The 24,448-nt window shown below is 34.2% G+C and overlaps 1 protein-coding gene across 1 annotated transcript; it reads right to left on the minus strand.

Annotated features, from left to right (window-relative positions):
- Positions 1–9,086: 9,086 nt before the first annotated feature.
- LOC146397781 (olfactory receptor 5K3-like) lies at positions 9,087–10,013 on the minus strand. Its single transcript, XM_084992462.1, has one exon. It carries the CDS (start codon positions 10,011–10,013, stop codon positions 9,087–9,089), a length of 927 nt encoding a protein of 308 aa, XP_084848588.1.
- Positions 10,014–24,448: the final 14,435 nt, after the last annotated feature.

The raw sequence follows: 24,448 nt of genomic DNA on the forward strand, positions 1-24,448 counted from the left end.
TATTAATCAGTTCAAATAGCTTTTGGGTTGAGACCTTAGGGTTTGCTATTTATAGTCTCATGTCATCTGCGTACAGTGACAGTTTCATCTCTTCTCTTCCTATTTGGATGCCTTTTATTTCTTTGTTTGTCTAACTGCTGTGGCTAAGACTTCCAAAACGATGTTGAAGAGCAGTGGTGAGAGTGGGCATCCCTGTCTTGTTCCAGATTTGAGTGAGAAGGCTTTCAGTTTTTCCACATTGAGTATTATATTTGCTGTGGGTTTGTCATGAATGGATTTGATTATGTTCGGGAATGTTCCCTCTATACCCACTTTGGTGAGGGTCTTGATCATGAATGGATGTTGGACTTTATCAAATGCGTTTTCTTCATCTATTGAGATGATCATATGATTTTTGACTTTTCTTTTATTAATGTGGTGTATGATGTTGATTGATTTGCATATGTTGAACCAGCCTTGTGAACCTTGGATGAACCCTACCTGGTCATGTTGTATGATTTTTTTGATATGTTGTTGGATTCGGTTTTCTAAGTTTTTTTTGAGAAAAAACCTACTACATGGAGACTAAACCATATGCTACTAAAAAACAAATGGGTCAATGAGAAAATCAAGAAGGAAATTAAAAAATACCTTGAGATAAACTATAGTGAAGACACAACCTCTCAAAATCTATGGGATGCTGCAAAATCAGTGCTCAGAGGGAAATTTATAGCAATACAGGCCTTTCTCAAAAAAGAAGAAAGATCCCAAATTGACAACTTAACCCTCCACCTGAATGAATTAGAAAATGAAGAACAAAAAAGAACTAAAGTCAGCATAAGGAAGGAAAATATAAAGATCAAAGAAATCAATAAAATAGAGATTCAAAAAACAATAGAGAAAATTAATAAAACTAAAAGCTGGTTCTTTGAAAATGTAAACAAAATTGAAAAACCCCTGGTCAGACTCACTAAAAAGTGGAAAGAATTCAAATAAATAAAATAAGAAGTGAAAAGGGAGAAATCAAAATGGATACTGCAGAAATACAAAAAAAGAAAAAAAAACCATAAGTGAATACTATGAACAACAAATTTGACAATCTGGAAGAAAAGGACAGTTTTTTAGAATCTTACAGCCTGCCAAAACTGAATCAAGAAGAAACAGACCAACTGAACAGACCGATCAATAGAAATGAAATTGAAGAAGTCATGAAAACACTCCCTACAAATAAACATCCAGGACCGGATGGCTTCACAGGCAAATTCTATCAAACATATAAAGAGGATCTGGTGCCCATCCTCCTTAAACTCTTTCAAAAGGTTGAAGAAGAAGGAGTACTCTCAAAGACATTCTATGATGCCACCATCACCCTAATTCCAAAACCAGATAAAGATAACACCAAAAAAAAAACTATTTTCCAATATCTTTGATGAACATAGATGCAAAAATTGTTTAAATTTGGTATCAGAATAATGCTGACCTTGTAAAATTAATTCAGAAGTTTTCTATTTTTGGAAGAGTTTAGTAAGTATTGGCATTAATTCTTTAATTTCATTTTCATTTTTTAATATTTTTTCCATTATAGTTGGTTTTTAGTGTTTTATCAATTTCTAACTGTATAGCACAGTGACACGGTCACAAACACACACACACACACACATATATATGTGTGTATATATATATATATATGTATATATGTATATATACACACACACACATTGGTTTTCTTACATTATCCTCCATCAGATTATATCCTAGGTTAATTCTTCTTTAAATGTTTGGAAGAATTCATCAGTATAGCCACATTTTTCTAGACTTTTGTCTCTTGGATGGTTTTAGTTTACTGCATCAGTGTCCTTACTAACATTTACTCTGTTGAGATTTTCTATTTCTTCATGATTTGTTCTTGGGAGAGTATATATTTCTAGACAGGTATCCATTTCTTTTAGATTGCCCATTTTGTTGCCCATTGTTTATATATTTTCTATTGTATTTCTAGCCTCTATTTCATTTATTTCCAGTATGATTTTTATTTTATCTACTTCTAGTAATGCTGATCTTTGTTTATTTTCTCAGTTTATTTTTGATATGCAAAGCTCATTTATTTATTTGTGATCTTTCTTGTTTCATCATATAGCATTTATCACCATGGATGTAACTCTTGTCACTGCATTTGCTGTGTCACAAAATTTTTGTACATGTTGTATTTTCAATTTTTATAATATATTGTATTTCCACTTTCATTTGTCCAATTTTTGTAATATGTTGTATTTCCACTTTCATTTGTTTCTATTTGATGTCTTCTTTCACACAAGAGCTTTTTCATCAATAATTTGACAATGAACTTACCTCAAGAAAATATAAAGAACACTTACAACTTAATAAAAGAACAAATTATGCCATTATAAAAAAGCAAAGGATTTTGAATAGTCATTTTTTCAAAGAATATATGTTCCAAAATTATAAAACAAGATGCTTGACATTATTAGCCATTCAGGAAATCAATCTAAACTGCAATGAGATACTACCTTGCATGAACTATAATGGACGTAATAAAAAAACCAGACAGTAACAAGTACTGCTGCAGATGTGGAAAAGTAGAACACTCATGCAGGGCTGTTGGGAATATAAAATTAAACAGCTACTTTAGAAAGCAGCCTAGTAGTTCTTCAAATGACTAAATGTAAATTAGAGTTTGGCATTAACATATATGAAATGTACTTCAATAAAGAAAAATTAAATTACATTTAAAATAAAACATTTTGAAAAGTCTAAAAATAGACTTACAATATGACCCAAGAAATCTGCTGCTAGTTGTAAACCCAAGCAAAATGAAAATATATGTATAAACACAAACTTACATGAATTTTCAGAACAGTGTTTTTCATATTTGAAAAACTTTTTCAAAAGTGTATTTGGAAAGGCACAAAACTCAAATATCCATCACAGTAGTGAAGAATAAAGTTGATGGACTCAAACTGCTTGATTTCAAGACTTACTAAACAATGACAGAAATCAAGATGGCATGGTAGTTCTCAAAGAATAGGCATGGGGGTAGAGAATAAAGAACCTAGAATAGGCTTTGATCTTTGACGAAGGAGAAAAACAAATTCGGCAAAGAATGCTATTTTCAAATAAGATGTGTTGGAGCACATTTATTTCTACATGCAAAAAGCCTTGACACAGGCTGTACACATTTTACAGAAGTTGACTAAAGTAGACTATGCATAAAAATGTACAACTCAAAACTATAAGCCTTCTAAGAGAAAACATGAGAGAATATTTAGGTTGGATAACTGGGAAAAATTTTTAATGTGAATTTTATATTAGATGATACTAAATTTCTTGTTGATAATAATGATATTATGACCATGAAAGAAATGTTATTTTGATATTTATGCAGAAGTACTTTCAGATAAAGTGTCAAAACATCAGATACGTCCACACATAATACACACACACGAAGGAAATACACATTTGGGTACAGGCAAATGTGGTAAAATAACAGTTGTTTAACACTGTTTAAAAAAATTGAGCTCAGTATCTGTGTAAATCAATTTTTCTGTAAGGTTTGAACTTTTTCAAAATAAAATTAGAGGAAAATGTCACTGATTTTATTTTTCTTGTATCTCTTCATTATTTCTCTGCCCATTAACAACTTAGCTTTTTGAAAAGTATTGTCTCATGCTATTTTGACTTCTTTATGCTACCCATAGTATGACTTAGTTGATTTTTAAATTATTTTATTTTATTTTATTTATAATTTATAATTTTTAATTCTATTTATGCTTTATTTTATTGATTTTAAATTAAAATTTTTTTCTCTCAGGTTTTGATGGAATAATGATGCCTACTTCTCATGTTTATTGTGAGGCTTAAATAATATAACCCATGTAAAGCACTTAGCACAGTGTCCAGCAGATCTTAAGCTTTCAAGAAATGGTGATCATTTACCCTGCAGATTTCAGATCTCCTTCCCTCCTCTCCCGTGCTTTAGATCTAAATTTCTAACCACCTTGGAGACAGTTCATCTGAGTATTTTTATGCAACCTAGCAGATACTGTATCTAGATTTGAACTCATCTTCCTTTTCATCATTTTTCCAATTCACATGTTCTTTGTTTTTCCCACCAGCTACACTTTCAGTGGTGACATTATCTTTGATGCCTCTTGTGTTCTTGCTTTATTCATCCTGTCAGTAACCATGGCTTTCAGGTTCTACATAGGTCTCACTAAAATTCAGCCGTCATACCCTAGTTCAGGCTACTGGATGATGAAAGGAGACTTGCTGCTCTTTCTGCTGTAATCCATTATACACATTTTCCCAGTCTTATTTGTAAAAGCATAGATTTGATCACATCAACATTTTACTCTAAAGCATTCAGTGATTCCTCATGGCTTATACTGCAACAATTCTAGAAGCAATCTAGAATCACTTAGATTTGGTCTCAAGTCCAAGCTCTAGCATTAGCTAGTTTTATCTTTTCAATGTGTTCAGTTCCCATTGTTTTGCTTTAGTCAAACTCACTTTTTTTAAAAAGTTTTATTGAAGTAGAGTTTATTTACAAGGCTGTGATAATTTCTGTTGTACAACAAAGTGACCTAGTCATACACATACACATATCCATTCTCTCTTAGATTCTGTTCCCACATAGATTATCACAGAATACTAGGTAGAGTTCTATGTGCTGTATAGCAGGTCACTGTTGGCAATTCATTCCATAAAACTCAGTATGCATATGCCAATCCCAAACCCCCAGTTCATCCCTCCCACTGCCCTCACTGGTCCCCTTTGTTAACCATAGGTGTATCAAAGTCTGTGAATATGTCTCTGTTCATTCGTATCCTTATGTTTAGATTCCACATATAAGGGACATCTGATATCGTATAATGTTTGTCTTTCATGGTCCAACTAACTTCACTTGGTATGATAGTTTCTAGGTCCATCCATGTTGCTGCAGATGGCATTATTTCATTTTTTATGGTTGAGTAATATTTCATTGTATACATGTACCACATTTTTCATCCATTCCTCTGTTGATGGACATTTAGGCTCCTTCTGTGTCTTGGCTATTGTAAATAGCACTAAAATGTATATTGGGGTGCATGTATCTTTTTGAATTTTGATTTTCTATGGATATCTGCCCAGGAATGGGATTGCTTGATTGCATGTTAGTGGTATTTTTTTTTTAGGAAACTCCATACTGATTTCCATAGTGGTTGCACCAAGGCACATTTACACCAACAGTGTAAGAGAGTTTTATTTTAATTTAACTGTATGGGTTATAGTTGATACCATGATATATTAGTCTCAAATGTACAGCAAAGTGGATCAGACTTACATAGAAATATATCCACTTGCTCATATAAGGTATAACAAGCTGTTGAGTAGATTTTCCTGTGCTACATAGTAGGTTCTTGTTAATCACTGATTTTTTTACAGTAGGGTGTATATGTTATTTCCACCCTTGCAATTCATCCCTCCCCTACACCGTTTCACCTATGGTGTCCATAAAATTGGTTTTGAAATCTGAGAATTTGTTTTATAAATAAGTTATTGAGTGTAATTTTTATTAGATTCCATCTATAAATGCTGTCATGTGATATTTGTCTTTGTCTGCCCTACTTCGCTCAGTCTGATAAGCTCTAGGTCCATCCATGTTGCTGCAAGTGACATTATTTCATTCTTTTTTAATGGCTGTCAGCATTCCATTGTATATATGTACCACATTTGTTTTCAATCTGTTCTCATGTTGATGTACATCTAGGTTGCTTCCCTGTCTTGGCTATTGTAAACAGTGCTTCAATAAACATTGGGGTGCATGTATCTTTTTGAATTACAATTTTCTCTGGATGGATGCCTAGGAATGGGATTGCTGGATCATTTGACTTAGTTGTTAAGAATATGGACTCGGAGGCAGATAGTCTGAGCTTGATTCCTGAGTTCCACATTAATATTTCTTTGGACAAGTTATGAGAACTCTCTATCCCTCATATTTTTAAGGTGGAGTCATAGGAAATTAAAGTTTAGTAATGAAAGTAAAAGTCTTAATAGACGTGCTGAATAGTTCAATGTATACTACTGAAAAGTTACTTGTAAGTTGAAAAATGTATGAGGATTAATTTAAAATGGGGTTAAAAAATGGGAGCTAGAGTAAGAGGTATGGATATATCAGTTACTGATTATTCTGTTGTAAATCAAGCATTTTTCCAAACAAGCTTAAACAATAAGATCTTTTGTTTAATACAACCAGAAGGAAGATTGATTCCAGTGGCTCTGGGTCTGTTTCTGTGTAATTCATTCAGCCATGCCCCCTTTCTTTGGACTTCATCTCCGGGAGAGTTTACCTCTTGATGGCAGATTGGATGTGGACTGTGCCTGATATCATATTGACATACCATGATATTCAGAGGGAGAAACATTGCCTATTTTGTGATCTCCTTTAAAATATAGGATCTATATTTCCCAGAAATACCCAGAAAATCACTTCTTTTTTCTCATTGTCCCTAAATAAGTCACACATTCTTCTCTTAGACATCTTGGAATCAGTGTTGTTAAGGACGGGGATGAAAACAGTAGAGGCATACAGCTAAAATTGTGGTGCCCTTAGAAAATGGAAACAAAATCAAGGCATGCGAGTCTAAAAGCTAAAAATAGCTGCTAAATTAGAAGATAATACTGGATGTACAACATCCAGATAATTCAGAGCTTCTCAAACATCTTTTTATCTATATTCCTTTTAGCCCATAAAATGTATTAGGAAGCTAAGGAGCTTTGTTTATGTGAATTATTTCTATCAGTATTTACAGTATTAGAAATGAGAACTAAGAAAGTAAAACATGATTATTCATTTATTCATTCCAAACTAAAAACAACAAGCATGTTGCCCTTTTATTTTTATAATTATATGAAAAGTTACTGGGAATGTGTGTACATACATAAGTGAATCACATTGTTTTACAGCAGAAATAATCACAACACAGTAATGTAACTATACTTCCCCAATAAAACTTTAAGAATTGGAAACAATATTGAAAAGGAAGGTTTATTGATGGCCAAATATATCAGGCTTCATATTAAGTACTGATGATATCAAAACAGTTATGACATGTTTGATCAGGAATAAGATAGGTCTTCATTATATTATCTAACAGGTTCAATTTACTATGTAGAGTATTCTCTCATTTTAGAATATTTTTCAGTTTCAGTTCTCTTCATCTAATGTATGAATGACTGAAGTTGCTCTCCTTGCTTCAGGTCTCTTTACAATCAATTGCAAGATCAGGTTCCTAAAGTGTATGCTCATATTAATCTGCTCCAGAAAGACGCTAATGTTTGATGCTTCTAAGCTAGATTCAGATTTCTTAGGGCAGCCCTTAAGATTCTCAATAATCTGATCCTCTTCTGGTTTTTTTTCCTCTCACATTCACCACCAGCTCTCACCAATACTTTTGTCAGCTCTCTGACTCTGTCCCACAGTTCACCTCCCTGATCCCCATTCCCAGTGCCACACTCATTTCCATACTCATTGATTCTGGCCATACCCATTCCTGTTTTTCTCCAAATCTTAAACTTTTTCCCATGTCAAAGGCACAATTTCTTCTAATGCTACTCAAGAACTAAATGTCCCATGTGACAAAGATCTCCACTTTTTGAATGCCTAGGCATGTGGGGGAAAATGCAATACCGATTCAAATTCTAGCTCATTCCAGTGACCTGGATGAGCTTGGCCAAACTCCAAAATATTTCAAAGTATGAGATTTTTCTAAGGCAAATCATGAAAAGTCATTTCTAACCACTTGATAGGTTTAGTGTTTAAAAAGTTTAGCTTAGTTACAGGCAGACCGTAGGTTCTCAGTGAATGAACTTTTTTCTTCTTTCACATTTGCACATGTGAGGATCAATACATATGTTTTGTTTAGCTCTTTCAATTTTTGCTGTTTTCTACCTCATTAATGCTTGAACAGCACCACCAGCTCTTTGTTAATCCTATGCATGTGTCAATACTTTACATTGGACTCAATCCAGGTTCATGGTATTCCCAATGACAAGATATGCATGTAATACTATCACAGGGAAAAAAAAACTCTTTTAAAAAAGAGCTGTGTTCATAAATTATGGTATCATACATAATGGAAAATGATTCAAACTACATGAAAATTTAACATGCATTCAGATATCTGTACAAATAGCATCATTTTCAATCGCAGATTGATAAATCACTAATGTATTCACATATTCTCTTTAGGAGAACTTGAGAGAAAATTGGCTAACATAAATAGGAAAACATGCCTGATTAGAGAATGCATGCTCTGCTTGATTTCATAGTCAAATGCAATCTCTCAAACAAACTCAAAAACAAGAATCAGATTTAAACTTAGAGCATACTCTTGTCACACACTGTTGTTTAAGAAGGGATCAATTTAAGAACTTGGAATATGGCTGAGTTTGTGTGATTATGCCTTGAGATTCCAGAATATGGCCAATAGTATTAAATGGAGGTAATCTATGTAGTGAATTCTATTCAAAGCATTTGTTCAATTTGTTGAAAATTACAACTCATACTCTGAAACTAAAAGCTACTGCTGTAACTGAATACATCTTGACACAGTTTGTGACTCAGGAGTGATTTTGTCTTCTTAGGCCCGGGCCACAGCACACGCAGGTTCCCAGGCTAGGGTTCTAATCAGAGCTACAGATGCCAGCCTCTAACACAGTCACAGCAATGTGGAATCCGATCCATGTCTGCAGCCTACACCACAGCTCACAGCAACGCCAGATCCCTAACTCACTCAGCAAGGCCAGGGATTGAACCCACAGCCTCATGGATTCCAGTCAGGTTCCTTTAACAACTGAGGCATGATGGGAACTCCAGCAGTAATTTTTTAGTTCACCCCTGATGGAAACTTGTAAATTAATTTTTGGAATACATTCTGGCAGAATCTCTCCCTCTGAATTTATTTATTTAGCTCAGACTATCATGTTTTACTGATATAATATTTTATATGTAGTGGTCATTTTTTAGTTTGTTTGTATTCCTTAACTTTGAAAATAATGTTTTATCAAGTTAAAATCAGTTTTTTATATGGGATATTTGTTTCAGAATGTTATGACCTCTTAATCATTTTTTTCATGACATTGATTACTTCCTTATTTCTTAAGCTATAAATGAAAGGATTTAATAAGGGAATAACTAGAGTATAAAAAATAGCCAGGGGTAAATCTTTGTCTTCTTCATTAACTGAATTTGGTCGAATGTACATGAAGAGAAGAGATCCATAGAAGATTGAGACAGAGAGAAAGTGGGATGCACAAGTAGATAAAGCTTTCCCTCTGCCCTTGGTGGATTTCATTGTGAAAATTGTGAAGAGGATGAAAAGGTATGAGATTATAACTATTGTAATACTGAACGTTTGAACTGACCCAGAAAAAATAAATATCATTAATTCATTGAGATAAGGGTCAACACAGGAGAGTCTGTATAATGGAAGAACATCACAAAAAAAGTGGTTGATTTGATGAGACCTACAGAAAGTTAACCTAAACAGAAAACCTACATGAATCATGGAGTGCAGGTTACCAGCTATGTAGGCTCCTGTGGTCATCTTAATGCAGAGTTTATTTGACATCGTGGTGTGGTACATCAGTGGGTTGCAGATGGCCACATAGCGATCATAGGCCATTGCTGCCAAGAGAAAACAGTCTGCAGTTTCAGCTAGGCAGAGGAAATACCACTGTGCCATGCATTCATGGAGGGAAATCATTCTGTCCTTAGAGAAGAAATTCTGTAGCATCTTTGGGGTAATGGCACAGGAACAACAGGAATCCATCAGAGCGAGGTTGCCCAGAAAGATGTACATTGGGGTGTGAAGATGACGTTCTGTACATATCAATGCCACCAGACCAAGGTTTCCCACCATGGTGATCAGATAGATTGCAAGGAACACGAGAAACAGAATGGTCCTCAATTCTGGGTGATCTGCAAATCCTGTGAGCACAAACTCTACTGTCAAGGATTGGTTATCCCCAGTCATGTCTACATTCATTGTCTGTTGAGACAGGAATTATGGTTATACAAGATGGGCAGGGAGGTTGTGGTTGGTGGATACAAACTGTTACACTTGGGATGTATGGGAACGGGGCCCTATTTTATAGCACAGGAAACTGTTCATAATATGTCACCATATTGTACAATAGAATTTGTAGAAATATTGTAAACCACCTATAATTTAATTTATACATATTTGTAATTTGAATATATGTAACTTTCCTTTTAAAATTTTCTTTTTCCACCAAGGAATGAGCTTCTTCTTCAAGCTTTTCCTACTGTCTTGTGATACAAACACACAAACTTCTGGGGGCATTTGTTAGCCTAACATGTCAGTTCCTATGACTTCAACTCTGAAACTCAAAATTTGCAAGATTGTTTTGATAGTTACAGGAGCGTTGCTCAGAGTTACAAAGGTTTGTTTTTATGAATTTATTCAACTAAAGTGCATAAATCTAGGTAATGATTTTTCGTTCACTGTGCCTACCCAATTTCAGTTTTAATTTTTATATTAGAGATACTGAAAATGCTTTTAAATCACTTTTCTATATGTGCATACATTTGCATTAGCAAAATTTTTTTCATATAGTTCCCCAGTAGGGGAAATATTTGAAGTCATCTTTCGATGGTATGTTTAAAATATATTTTATTATTGTTTGAAGGTTGCTAAGGATTAAAGAGAGAAATGCTCAGCTTTGAAGAAAGTCAACTCACAGATCTAAGGAATAAATATATGTATTGTTGGTCATCTCTTTATCCCTTTCCTAGTGTCATACCCATTTCCAGAAACAGTGACTTTCTCCATACCATTATTCCTATTTAATTTCGCCCAGATATATACACATTTTCTTCTTTTACCTAAAACATTGTTTATATATAATGATACTTAATAAAGCTAACTAAATGCTTCTCATCATTTTTATTTTCACTTTCTAGACTCTCCAGCATGTCTATATACCCAGTACAAAGTATGATGATTTATGTCTAATCTTCACTGCATTTTGTGCATATGTGCACACATTTTCCTTACTGTGTTGTAGACATTTTGATTTTAGCTTTAACTTTTAATTCTTACAACAGCTGTACTGTGCTATGGGGATAAAGTTGTGTTGATTCCAGTCCTACTTCAATCTCAGTGACATTAGATGGGTGAATTTGTGTTCAGAGTCCTGCCAATGATCCTTAATGACTTCTTTGGTGGTCCTTCCGGGGATCCTTAGTGACCACTTCCACAAAATGAGTCTGTTAATTTTGAAGGAGATTCTTCAAAGATAATTATTCAAAACTTGTTATTTACAGAAATTAATGTTAATACACAAGGTATGTTAAAACTCATACAATTCAATGAGAAAAAGCACAAACATTCAGATTAAAGAAAGGAAGTAAAAAGTTATTTTTACAAAGGACATCAAAATCACCAAGTGATACATGAAAATATGTTCAACACCATTAATAATTAGCAAAATGCAAATCAATACCATGAGCTATCACTTCATACATGTCAGAATGCCTGTCATCAAGAAGACAAGAGAAAACAAGTATTGCCTAGAATGTGGAGAGTACAGAATGTAGAGAAAACTCTTGTTGGGAATGCAAATCGTTTCGGTCACTATGGATGCCAATATCAATTTTCCTCAAATAAAATTAGAACTACCTTGTGATCCTGCAATTCCACTTCTGTGTATATACTAAAAGGAAGTGAAAACAAATTATCCAAAAGAGATATGAACTCCTGTTATAGCATCATTATGTACAGTAGCCAAGTTATAAAAACACCTAAGTGCTACTAAATAAAGATTAGTGGATAAAAGTGAAAGGACATTCAGCCTTGAGAAAGAAGTGTATCCTATTTGCAACAACATGGGGATATCATGCTGGGATAAGTCAAAGAAAGACAAAAACTTCATATCTGAACAAGCCAAACTCATAAAATAGATTAAATAGTGGTTGCCAGGGTTTGGATAGGAGAGATAGTGTTTATGAGTACAAGCTTGAATCTAATAGATAAATAAGTCAGGAAGATCTAGTGAACACTATGGTGAATATATTATTATAATCATTAAAACTGTTCAGAGTCTAGATCTCAATTATTGCCACCACCGGAAAGAAACGGCAATTTCATGACTTGATAGAGTGCTAACCAATGCTGCAATTGACAATCATATTACTATTTACCATTATGTGAAATCAACATGGTATAAACCCTAAACTTACGCAATGTTACATGTCAGGTATATTTCAGTAAAGTGTATATCATAAAAATTTAAGTATGTCTTATCTGAGTTGACTGAGTACTATTTTTATATTTCTAAGAAAACTGTGTGAGAATTTTCTGAAGTATGTCACAGTAGATCAAAGACAATAAATAAAAGTTTACCTTTATACTTATTTTTTCTAACATTTAGAAAAGAGAAAACCCTTAAATCTTAATACATTTTTGAAAGCAAGTTGTAATTTTCTTTAAGTGGCTATCTTCTATCATTATTTAGTGATCTCCTAGGAATATTTAGTGATTTGTGTAGTCATATGTATTCCATATTGAATATGATTTATTTTTCCATAACCAAATTTTGAAATAAACACCTTGGCTGAAACTTTTATTTATTAGTTTTCTTTAAAATATAAAATGTTAACCACTTAATTATTCCCAAAATATCCAGCACAGTTACTTTGTGTCCTTACCTGTGTATTTAAGTCTGACTTTTAATCAGAGAAGGTCAGAGGGCTTTGCAGTTTGAATCTCCTTATAGTTTTTCTACAGTGCTCAGTTTTAAGTAGAGGTAGAGAGATAACTGAGTAGTTGAAATCTCACAACAGCAAAATACTTTAGATAAATAAATATTAATGAATGCTAATATTAAAATAAAAAATTGGAATATTCCCTTACCTGGATTTCACTAGAAAAAAGTTTTGTGACACCTCACAATTGCTTTGTGGTGTTGCATCTCAAAGAATTTCAGAATATAAACCTTGGTCTTGAAAACATTTGGGATTAAAAGAATAAATATGTTCAAATACAAATAGGTTACTGTTGATAATTATGTTCTTTACAATGAGAGTTAAAATTTTCCATAAAATCCTAAGGGATATCACTGCACTGACATCAGTAAGTTTCTGTGGGAAGATTCAGTTGCCAATACCTATCAGGAATTCTGTGATATAATGAGGTCAAAATAATTACCTTTGTGAGGGTCAGTAAAGATTTTATGATACCTATTGATAATTATATAACTGACCACATTTTTATTTTTTGTTTTAATTTTTTAAATTGTTATTTCCCCAATACAACTTTTTTTTTCCTACTGTACAGCATGGTGACCCAGTTCACTTTTATATTGTTTCTGACTTGTCAAAAGTGCCATCTGAGCAGAAAAGAATCTCATGTTTGCTTGACTTTTTTATCAGGGTAATTAATATGGTTTATGAAAAATGATTAGAATTTTGTGAGGAGACTAGAAGCTGTTGTATGTTTATCACAGGGTCATCTGTGAGTTGATTTGTTCTGATGTTTTGCAAAATACCATTGGAAACTCTGATATTATTCCTTAGTCCCATACGTGAATTACCTAGATGGTTTTCCTTCCTTTGGTTTTCCCCGACTGCCTTTATTTTTTCACTCAGTCTTTCTCCACTCATGCCACTAATCACTGATCAGTATACTACATGTTTATTTGTTAGTGCATGTATAGGTAGTCACTGACTTCCCTCCTCCCAGTATTAACATATAGGCTCAAAAGAGAAAAGGTTTCTCTGTTAGGTACATTCATCTATTTATAATACCTTGATAATAGGTGGAAATTTACAGTAGTTAAGAATGATTTGTCCTGTGAAAGAAAAAATTATACCCAAATATTTGAAATGTGCTTTCATTAGTTTTCAGAGAAATTCATTTTTGATTATGGTATTTCAGATGCTTCACTGTCTGTGTGTATTTGACATACAATCTTGATTTTTTCTTCTTTCCGAGGACATTACCATTTGCCATGTTCATTCCATCACTATTGCTTTGTGTACTTGCTTCATTAATTTACTTGTAAGGTTTCCTTCAACTAAAACACCATTTTAAGCCTCTGTTTTCATCCCAATCTGCTCATTCTGGATTGCAAATCAGATCTCCATGAAGATGTTCCTAGGTCCTTTATTTTTTTAATTTAATTTTATTAGAGTATAGTTGATTTACACTGTTGTATTAGTTTCAGGTGTACAGCAAATGAATCAGTCATACATATAAATAAATCCATTCTGTTTTCCCATATAAGTTATTACAAACTATTAAATAGATTTTCCTGTGCTATAAAGTAGTTCCTCATTAATCATTTATTTTATTCATTCATGTTTATATGCTATTCCTAACGTCTCAATTCATCCCTTCCTTCAGTGGTTTCACCTATGGTAACCGTAAGATTTTCTGTAAACAATAATGTTTTATTACTTCATTTTGGATTCAGATGCCTTTATTACTTTTATAATTGCTCTGGCTAGAACTTTTAATCCCATGTTCAATAAAAATGGCAAGAGTTGGTATCCTTGTCCTGATCCTGATTCAGAGGAAAAACTTTCAGCTGTTTAGTGTTCAGTATCATGTTAGCTGTGGGCTTGTCATATATAACCTTTATTAAGATGAAGTGTTTTCCCTTGGTACCCACTGTTTAAAAAGTTTTTATAATAAATCGTTGTTGAATTTTGTAAATGTTTTTACACATTCATTGAGGAGATTATTTGATTTTTATCTTTTTTTTGTATTTTTGTCTTTTTAGGCTTATATAATACTTATTTTTTCAGATAAACTCTTTTAGATTATAATTTAGAAGTCCTGGTACTATATAGTTTTTAAGTCCACACTGGCAGCATATGGATGTTCCCAGGCTAGGGGTCCAATCAGAGCTGTAGCCGACAGTTTACACCAGAGCCACAGCAACACGGGATCTGGCCGCATCTGCAACCTACACTACAGCTGATGGCAACGCTGGATCCTTAACCCACTGAGCAAGGCCAGGGATCGAAACCCTGTCTTTTTGGATGCTGGGCGGGTTTGCTAACCGCTGAGCCATGACAGGAACTCCACATCTTTGGTTTTTTTTTAATGTTTATATATTGATTAGATTCTGGAAGTTAAGCCATCTTTACATCCTTGGACTAAATCCCACTTGCCAATTGTGTATGATCCTTAAACTGTACTGTTGAATTCAATTTGATAATATATGTTGAAGATTTTTGCATCTTTGCTCATCAGGGATACTAGCCTGTCATTATCTTTTCTTTTGTGGCCCTTGTCTGGTTTTGATATCAGAGAGATGCTGGCCTTGTAAAATGTGTTTGGAAATATTCCCTCCCCTTCTATATTTGAAAGAGTTTGAAAAAGATTAGTATTGTTTTTTATATTATTATGCTTATTTTACTTTCATATTGAGGTAGAGTTTATACACAGTATTATGTAAGTTTCATATACACAGCATAATGACGAAGTACTTTTACAGGTTAAAATCCACTAAAATTTATTACAAGATAATGTTTGTCATGAAAAAGAATGAAATAATGCCATTTGCATCAACACAGATGGACCTAGAGTCTATCATAACAAGTGGTGCAAGTCAGATAGAAAAAGACAAATATATGATATCACTTATATGTGGAATCTTAAAAAATGGTGGACATGAACATATTAACAAAACAGAAACAGACTCATGGACACAGAAAGCAAACTTAGGGTTACCAAAGTGGAAAGTTAGAAGGAAGGGATAAATTGGGAATTTGGGAGTGACATATACAGATTAGTATATATAAAATAGATAAATAACAAGTATCTAATGTTTATCACAGGGAACAATAATCAATGGTTTATAATAACCTATATGGGAAAATAATATTATATGTGCATATATACATATGTACACATAATAATTTTATGTTTGTGTCTACATATTATATATTTTTGATATTATATATTTTAGATATGTATATATTCATAATGTGTATACATACCCACACATATAACTGAATCACTTTGCTATACCCCTAAAACTCACACAACAGTGTAAATCAACTATATTTCAATTAAAAAAAAGATAGTGGCTATATTCTTTTTATACATCATATCTTTATTGCTTATCAATTTCATACATAGGAGTTTGTATATCTAAGTCCTACACCCTTAATTTGCCTCCTCACCTCTTCTCTCTCCATTTGGTTTGATTTCTCCATTGGTTTGATTTCTCCATCTGTGAGGATGTTCCTGTTTTGCATATACTTTGTATTATTTTTTAGATTCTACATATAAGTAATATCACATACATTTGTCTTCTGACATATAGTCTGACAAATATTTCTAACACATTTAACTAAATATAGTATTCTCTAAGTTTATCCACATTACTTTAAATTGTAGAAACATAATTTGTTATTTTTGAGGAATGTTTCATTGTGTGTGTGTGTGTGTGTGTGTGTGTGTGTGTGTGTGTGTGTGTGTGTGTGTGTGAGTATATATACCCATACATGCTGACATTTTTTCTCAATTAGTCTGTAGAATGTGGCACATGGGTTGCTTCCATATCTTGGCAATTGGAAATAGTGCAACTGTGAACACTGGGGTCCATGTAGGATTTAGAATTAGTGTCTGTGTTTTCTTTGGATATATGCCAGGAGTGAAATTGCTGGATCATGTAGTAGTACTATTGTTAATTTTATGAGGAACCTCCATTCAGTTTTCAATATTGACTGCAGCAATTTAAATTCCACCAAACGTGTTCAAGGGTTCCCGTTTTTCTACATCCTTGCCAACATTTGATATCTGTGGAATTTTGGATGGTAGCTGTTTGACAAAGGTGAGGTGATATCTCATTCTTTTTATTTGTGTTTCTCTAAAAATTAATGAATGTTGACCTTCTTTCATTTGCCTGTTATCCATTTATATGTATTTGGAAAATATCTATTCTGGTCTTCTGCCTGTTTTGAATAGGATGGGTTTTTGGTTATTGATTTGTATGAGATGTTGCAGTATTTTGGATATTTATACTTTGCCACTTATATATTTGCAAACTTTTTTTCATTCTGTAGATTGTCTTTTCATTTTGTCAACTATTTTCTTCTCTACGAAAAAGCTTTTAAGTTTAATTTGGTCCTCTCTGTTTATTTTTGCTTTTACTTCTTTTGCCTTAAGAGAGATATAAAAAATATTGCTGTGATTTATGTCAAAGAGTATTCTCTTCTGAGAGTTTTGTATTTTAAGGTCTGACAGATCTTTAATCTCTTTGAGTTTATTTTTTGTATAGTATGTGAAAATGTTCTAATTTAATTCTTTTACATGTAGCTGTCTGGTTTTCTCAGCAACAGTTGTTGAAGAGACTGTCCTTTTTCCATTATTGCCTCCTCTTTTCTTGTCATAGCTTAATAGACCATAGGTGTGTGAGTTTATTTCTGGGCTCTTGAATCTGTTCCATTGGTCTGTGTGTCTGCTTTTGTGCTAATCCATACTGGTTTACTTACTGTAGCTTTGTAGTACAGTCCAAAGTCTAAGAGAGTTTTGGTTTCAGGTTTGTTCTTTTTTCTCAGGTTATGAGTGTCTTTTATGGTTCCATCTGAATTTTAGGATTATTTGTTCTAATTCTGGGGATGGTGTCCTGAGTATTTTGATAGGAATTACATTAAATCTGTAGATTGCTTTGGGTAGGATGGCCATTTTAACAGAATCAATTCTTCCAGACCAAGAACACTAGATAACTTTCCATTCCTTTGAGTCAACCTCAGCTTTATTCACCAACAATTTATAGTTTTCAGAATATACGTGTATATTTAACCCCCTTGGTTAAGTTTATTCCTGGGTATTTATTCTTTTAGCTGTTTTTGTTTTGTTTTGTTTGGTTTGGTTTGGTCTTTTTGCCATTTTCTTGGGCCGCTCCATTGGCATATGGAGGTTCCCAGGCTAGGGGTTGAATCGGAGCTGTAGCTGTCAGCCTATGCCAGAGCCACAGCAATGCAGGAACTGAACTGTGTCTGTGACCTACACCATAGCTCATGGCAACGTTGGATCCTTAACCCACTGAGCAAGGCCAGGGATCGAACCCACAACCTCATCATTCCTAGTCAGATTTGTTAACCACTGAGCCATGATGGGAACTCCTAGCTGTGGTTTTAAATCAGATTGTTTCAATTTTCTCTTTCTGATACTTAATTTTTAGTATATGAAAAAGCAACAGGTTTCTGTATATTAATCTTGTACCCTCCAACATTGATGAATTAATTTATTAATTTTTTGAAATAGTTTTTTTTTTTTGGTGGAGACTTTAGGGTTTTCTATATATAATACTATGTCCTTGACAAGTAGTAACAGTTTTATTTCTTCCTTTCCAATTTGGATGCCTTTATTTCTTTTTTCTTGTCTGAGTGCTGTGGATAGCATTTCCGATCTTATGTTCAGTGGAAACGATAAGAGTGGGCATCATTGTATAGTTCTTTTATAGGACAGCTTTTTCCTTTTTACCATTGAGTATGATGTTGCGAGTTTGTAATAAATGGCCTTTATTATGCTGCGTATGTTCCCTCTTTCACTTAGAGGAGAGTTTTTTTTAACATGAATGGTTGTTGAATTTTTTATATGCTTTTTTTGCATAATTGAGATGATCATGTGTTTTTTATCCTTCCTTTTATTAATGTGGTGTATCCCAGATATTGATTTGCAGATGTTGAAAAGTGCTTGTGACCCTCAAATAAATTCAAATTGACTGTGTTGTATGAACCTTTTTTTATGTACTGTTGAACTTGGTTTGCTAATATTTTTTGAGGATTTTGCATCTTTACTTATGCCTATCATTTTTTTATAGTGTCTTTGCCTGGTTTTGCTATCAGGAAAAATATTGGCCTCAGAAAAAATTTGAAAGTGTCACCTCCACTTAAATTGTTTGTAATAGTTTGAGACTGATAGATATTAGTTATTCTATTTTTTATGTTATTTCTGTGAAGCCATCCGGTCCTGGACTTTTGTTTACTAATGAGTTTTTTAAAATTACAAATTTAATTTCAGTACTTGTGATCCACTTGTTCAAATTTTCTTTCTTTAACTTTGCTGGCTGCATGTTTTTACAAAATTGTCTTTCTTCTAGGTTGTTCAATTTGTTGTTATAAAACTGTCCATAGTTATCTTAGGATGTTTTTGTACCTCTCTGGTATCAGTGTTAATTTCTCCTCTTTCATATCTTATTTTGCTTGATTGAGTCCTCTATTTTTTCTTCATGGTAAACCTGGCTAAATGTTTATTAATTTTTCAAAAACGCAACTCTTGGCTTAATCTTTTCTATTTTTTTGGTCTCTATTTTTTTTTTTTTACTTCCTCTCTAGTCTTTATTATGTCCTTCCTTCTGCTGACTCTGGACTTTTCTCTTACATTCTAATTCTTTTAGCTTGTCAGTTATAATGCTTAATTGAGATTTAAAAAAAATTTCTTGAGGTAGGATTTTAGTACTTTAAAATTACCTCTTGGAACTGCTTTTGCTGCATTCCATATGTTTTGGCATGTTGTGTATGCATTTTCATTTGTCTCAAGGTATTTTCTGATTTCCTCTTTGATTTCTTCATTGACCATTTGCTTCTTTTATGTGCTGTGTTGTTTAGTCTTCCAGTGTGTGTTCTTTTCTCATTTTCCTTTCTGTAATTGTTTTCTAGTTTCATACCATTATGACTGGAAAATAATGCTAATATACTTTATATGTTCTTAAGTTTTTTGAGACTTGTTTTATGGCTTAGCATGTGATCCCACCTGAAGAACATTCCATGCGCACTTCAAAGATGTGTTTTTAGATGTTTTTGAATGTAATGTCCTGTAGATGTCTATTTCATTTTACTGGTCTGTTTTATCATTAAGAGCATAGTTGCCTTAATAAGTTTCTCTGAGTGATTTGTCCTTTCAAATGATGCAACTGACCAGGACTTAATATCTAAAATATACAAACAACTTATACAACTCAACAGCAAAAAGTGAACTATCCAATTTAAAAATGCAAAAAAGACCTGAACAGACATTTCTCCAAGGAAGATATACAGATGGCCAACAAGCACATGAAAAAATGCTCAACATCCCTGATTATTAGAGAAATGCAAATCAAAACTACCATGAGATACCACCTCATACCAGTCAGAATGGCCATCATTAAGAAGTCCACAAATAACAAATGCTGGAGGGGGTGTGGAGAAATGGGAACCTTCCTGCACTCTTGGGGGGAATGTAAGCTAGTTCAACCACTATGGAGAATGGTATGGAGAATCCTTAGAAAACTATACATAGAACTACCATATGACCCAGCAGTCCCACTTTTGGGCAAACATCCAGACAAAACTTTCCTTGAAAAAGACGCATGCAGCCTTGTGTTCATTGCAGCACTATTCACAAGAGCTAATATATGGAAACAACCCAAATGTCCATCGACAGATGAATGGAGTAATAAGGTGTCATATATATATACAATGGAATACTACTCATGCATAAAAAAATGAAATAATGCCATTTGCAGCAACATGGATGGAACTAGAGACTCTCATTCTGAGTGAAGTAAGTCAGAAAGAGAAAGACAATTACCATTTGATATCACTTATATCTGGAATCTAATATATGGTGCAAATGAACCTCTCCACAGAAAAGAAAATCAAGGACTTGGAGAATAGACTTGTGGTTGCCCAGGGGGAGGGAGAGGGCGTGGGATAGATTGGGAGCTTGGGGTTAATAGATGCAAAATATTGCCTTCGGAATTGATTAGCAATGAGATCTTGCTGTGTGGCACTGGGAACTATGTCTAGTCACCTCTGATGGAGCATGGAAATATGAGAAAAAAATGTATACATGTATGTGTAACTGGGTCACCATGCTGTACAGTAGAAAAAAAATGTATTGGGGAAATAATGATTGATTACAATTTTAAAAATTAAAAAAATAAAAGTTAAATAAAAAATTTTCAATCTCTTCTCTTTTATTTCTACTCCTGGCACCTGTATAATACAAATGTTGGAACACTTAATATTATATAAAAGATCTCTTAAATTTGTTTTATTTTTATAATTTATTTTTCTTTCTACTGTTTTTATTGGTTGATTTTATTTATCCTGTGTCCAGATCACATATGTGTTCTTTTGCATCAATTAGTCTGTTTTTCATTTCTTTTAATGTGTTTTTTATTTCAGTATTTACCTATTAATTTCTGCTTTTGTCTTTTTTATATTTCCCAATTCCTTATTAAAATATTCAGTGCTTGTACAGAATCTATAGTTAATAGGTCCTACTTGCAGCACAAAAAATTCTACTCAGTACTCCGTGATGACATATATATATATAATATATATGAAATATACAAATAAAATTATAATATATATATAAAATTCATTCACTTTTATGTATACCTGAAACTAACACAACATTTTAAATCAACTATTCTCCAATAAAATTTGAAAATTCACTATTGGATCAATTACTTTCCCTAATTCCATTCATACTTTATTATATATATATATATATTGCATTCTTTATCTGGTAATTTATTGAGGTTTTATTATTTTTTCACTTGCTCTTTCAATTAGGAATAGTTCTTCTGCCTTTTCATTTTGCTTAACTTACTTTGTATGTGATTAAGTGAGATAATTACCTATTATGATCTCGAATATAAGAATGAACTCCAACATAAGACTTTCCCAGTACAGATTGCATGACTTTGGTGGAAGACCTGCATTGGATGTGGATGCCAGTCACATCTTTCCTTAAAGTGTGCTGGCAGCTGTCACCTTGATAGAAGGTTGGTCTGGAGATAGGAGTTCTGATTCTGGTGCTGATTATGATGAGGAACTTCCACTCTGCTCTTTGGCTCTCACCACTCTGTCAGGGGTGACTCTAATTACATGTTGCTGGAGCAGAAGCCCTGAGGATTGGGCTTGGGCTGGCTATGTTACATTTATATGTGTTTTTTCCTTCTCCCTTCACCAGGTCCTTTGTTCCAAGGGAAGAAAGTGCTGAAACAAGTGAGTCCTGTGCACAGATGTGGGTTCAATATACTACATATGTAGACATCTGTAGCTCTTCTCAGACACAGCCTTGGATGCAAGTTCCCTTTGACTCAGACAGTCACTGCCTCCTGCATCTTCCACCCTTGCCCCTGTTCTGTTCTGAAACCATTTCACAAGGCTGATGAGGGCCTCTGTGGATTCTTAGTATGTGTTGGGAGCTTAGCTGTGACAAAGTAGTCACTTTCAGCTATCTGGGTGGCTTCTGAGATGACACATGTCTAAGCACCACAGTGGCCATCATTGCCCTACCTAAGCTCTGCCCTGGGAATAGGTTGCTTCCTGGTCCCATAGGTTAGTCTTTTCCTTAGGTTGGGTTGCTTCTCCAGACCTGGTACATTACTGTGATGTAAATTGAGCAGGGCTGGAACATTCACTAGGTTTGGATTTTGGGGCACATGTCAAGCCTTTTGAGGGACACTAGGCAACTGTTAGGACAGATCTCTCTCCATCCTGCTTTGGGAGCATGACTCTTTTGTTCACAGAATTGACAACCATTCCCAGCTCTGATCCTCCTGCCTTCTGTGGAAACTTCCCACAAATCAGGGAGGGGCTATACCATCTTTGTGCATATATCATGAACAAGATGTGGTAGAGCACCTCTGTTAGAGGTATGGGCAGTTTCTGAGGTGCTTTTTGCATAAATGACAATGATGGCCACCACCATCCCACCTAGGACCTGGCCAGGACCAGTTTGCATTTGCATCCCACAGTCAAGTTTTTCCACAGTCCTTATTCCCATAGAACCAGTGTTGCAAAGTGGAGTGATGTAAGTAAGGCTAGAGATTTCACTTGGCTCAGTCTGGACTACACGGCTATGTAGTCATGGGAAACCTGGCACCCAGTAGAGAAACCCTCTCTCTGCCCCACATCAGGGCCTAGCCAGCACATGTGTGCTCCTCATGAGCAGAGTCTGGGCTTTTAAAACACTTCTTTTAGTCCCAGGGACCTTCCAGCCAACTAAGGGTGGCTTGTCTCCTCCATGAAGAAACTCAGGACTGGGATGCCCAATCATGTACTTGGTCTGCTCACTCCTAAGGGTAGATGTCTACTCCCCAAATCTCCCTTTTACTAGAAATCCCCTTAGTAGATATTCCAAAGTAATCACTTTTATTTCCTTCTTACCCAATTATTTGGTGTTTTGCTTATAGCCTTGGTTTTACAGGGATCTTTATGCCAATTTTCAATAGTTTTCAAGGAGAATTTTTCCATATATAGATATATTGTTTATGTATTCGTGGGAAAAGGTGAGTTCCACGTTATTTTACTCAGCTGTCTTGATGTCCCTCCAGGATTGGTATTAATTTTCTTTAACTGTTGGGAGTAATTCACCAGTGTAACCATCTGGTCCTTGTTTTGTTCCATGGGAGATTTTTTATTACTGATTTAGCCTATTACTAGTAATCATTCTATTCAAAATTTCTATTTCTTTTTTTTTGTAAAATTATTTATTACTCAATGAATTTATTACACTTATAGTTGTACAATGATCATCACAATCCAATTTTATAGGATTTCAACCCACAATCCCAGCACATCCCCCAACCCCCCAAACTGTCTCCTCTTGAGACCATAAGTTTTGCAATGTCTGTGTCAGCATCTGTCCTGCAAAGAAGTTCATTCTGTCACTTTTTCAGATTCCACATGTCAGTGAAAGCATTTGATGGTGTCTCATTCTATGTTTGACTTCATTTAGCATGATAATTTCTAGGTCCATCCATGTTGCTAAAAATGCTGGTATTTCATTCCTTTTAATGGCTGAGTAATATTCCATTGTGTATACATACCACACCTTCTTAATCCACTCCTCTCTCGATGGCTGTTTAGGTTGTTTCCATGTTTTGGCTATTGTAAATAGTGCTTCAATGAACATTGGAGTGCATGTATCTTTGCAAGTCGTGATTTTCTCTGGATAGATGCCTAGGAGTGGGATTGCTGGATCAAATGGTAGTTCTATGTTTAGTTTTCTGAGGGATCTCCATACTGTTTTCCACAGTGGTTGCACCAACTTACATTCCCACCAACAGTGTACTAGGGTTCCTTTCTCTCCATACCCTCTCTAGCACTTATTGTTTGTAGACTTTTTGATGATGGCCATTCTGGCTGGTGTAAGGTGGTACCTCATAGTGGCTTTGATGTGCGTTTCTCTAATAATGAGTGATGTTGAACATCTTTGGCCATCTGTATGTCTTCTTTGGAGAACTGTCTGTTTAGATCTTCTGCCCATTTTTTGATGGGGTTGTTTGTTTTATTGGTATGGAGCTGCAGCAGGTGTTTATAAATTTTGAAGATGAATCCCTTGTCAGTCGATTCATTTGCAAAGATTTTCTCCCATTCTGTGGGTTGTCTTTTGCTTTTGTTTAGGGTTTCCTTTGCTGTGCAGAAAGC

The sequence above is a fragment of the Sus scrofa genome, chromosome 13, assembly GCF_054392235.1.
Source record: "Sus scrofa isolate SSC_HxYL_T2T_F1_AM1 chromosome 13, Sscrofa_HxYL_maternal_Yorkshire_Landrace_v2.0, whole genome shotgun sequence".
Lineage (NCBI taxonomy): Eukaryota > Metazoa > Chordata > Mammalia > Artiodactyla > Suidae > Sus > Sus scrofa.

Bases quoted from the DNA above. Each gene is read 5' to 3' on its own strand.
- LOC146397781 (XM_084992462.1), bottom strand. From the start codon at position 10,013: ATGACTGGGGATAACCAATCCTTGACAGTAGAGTTTGTGCTCACAGGA.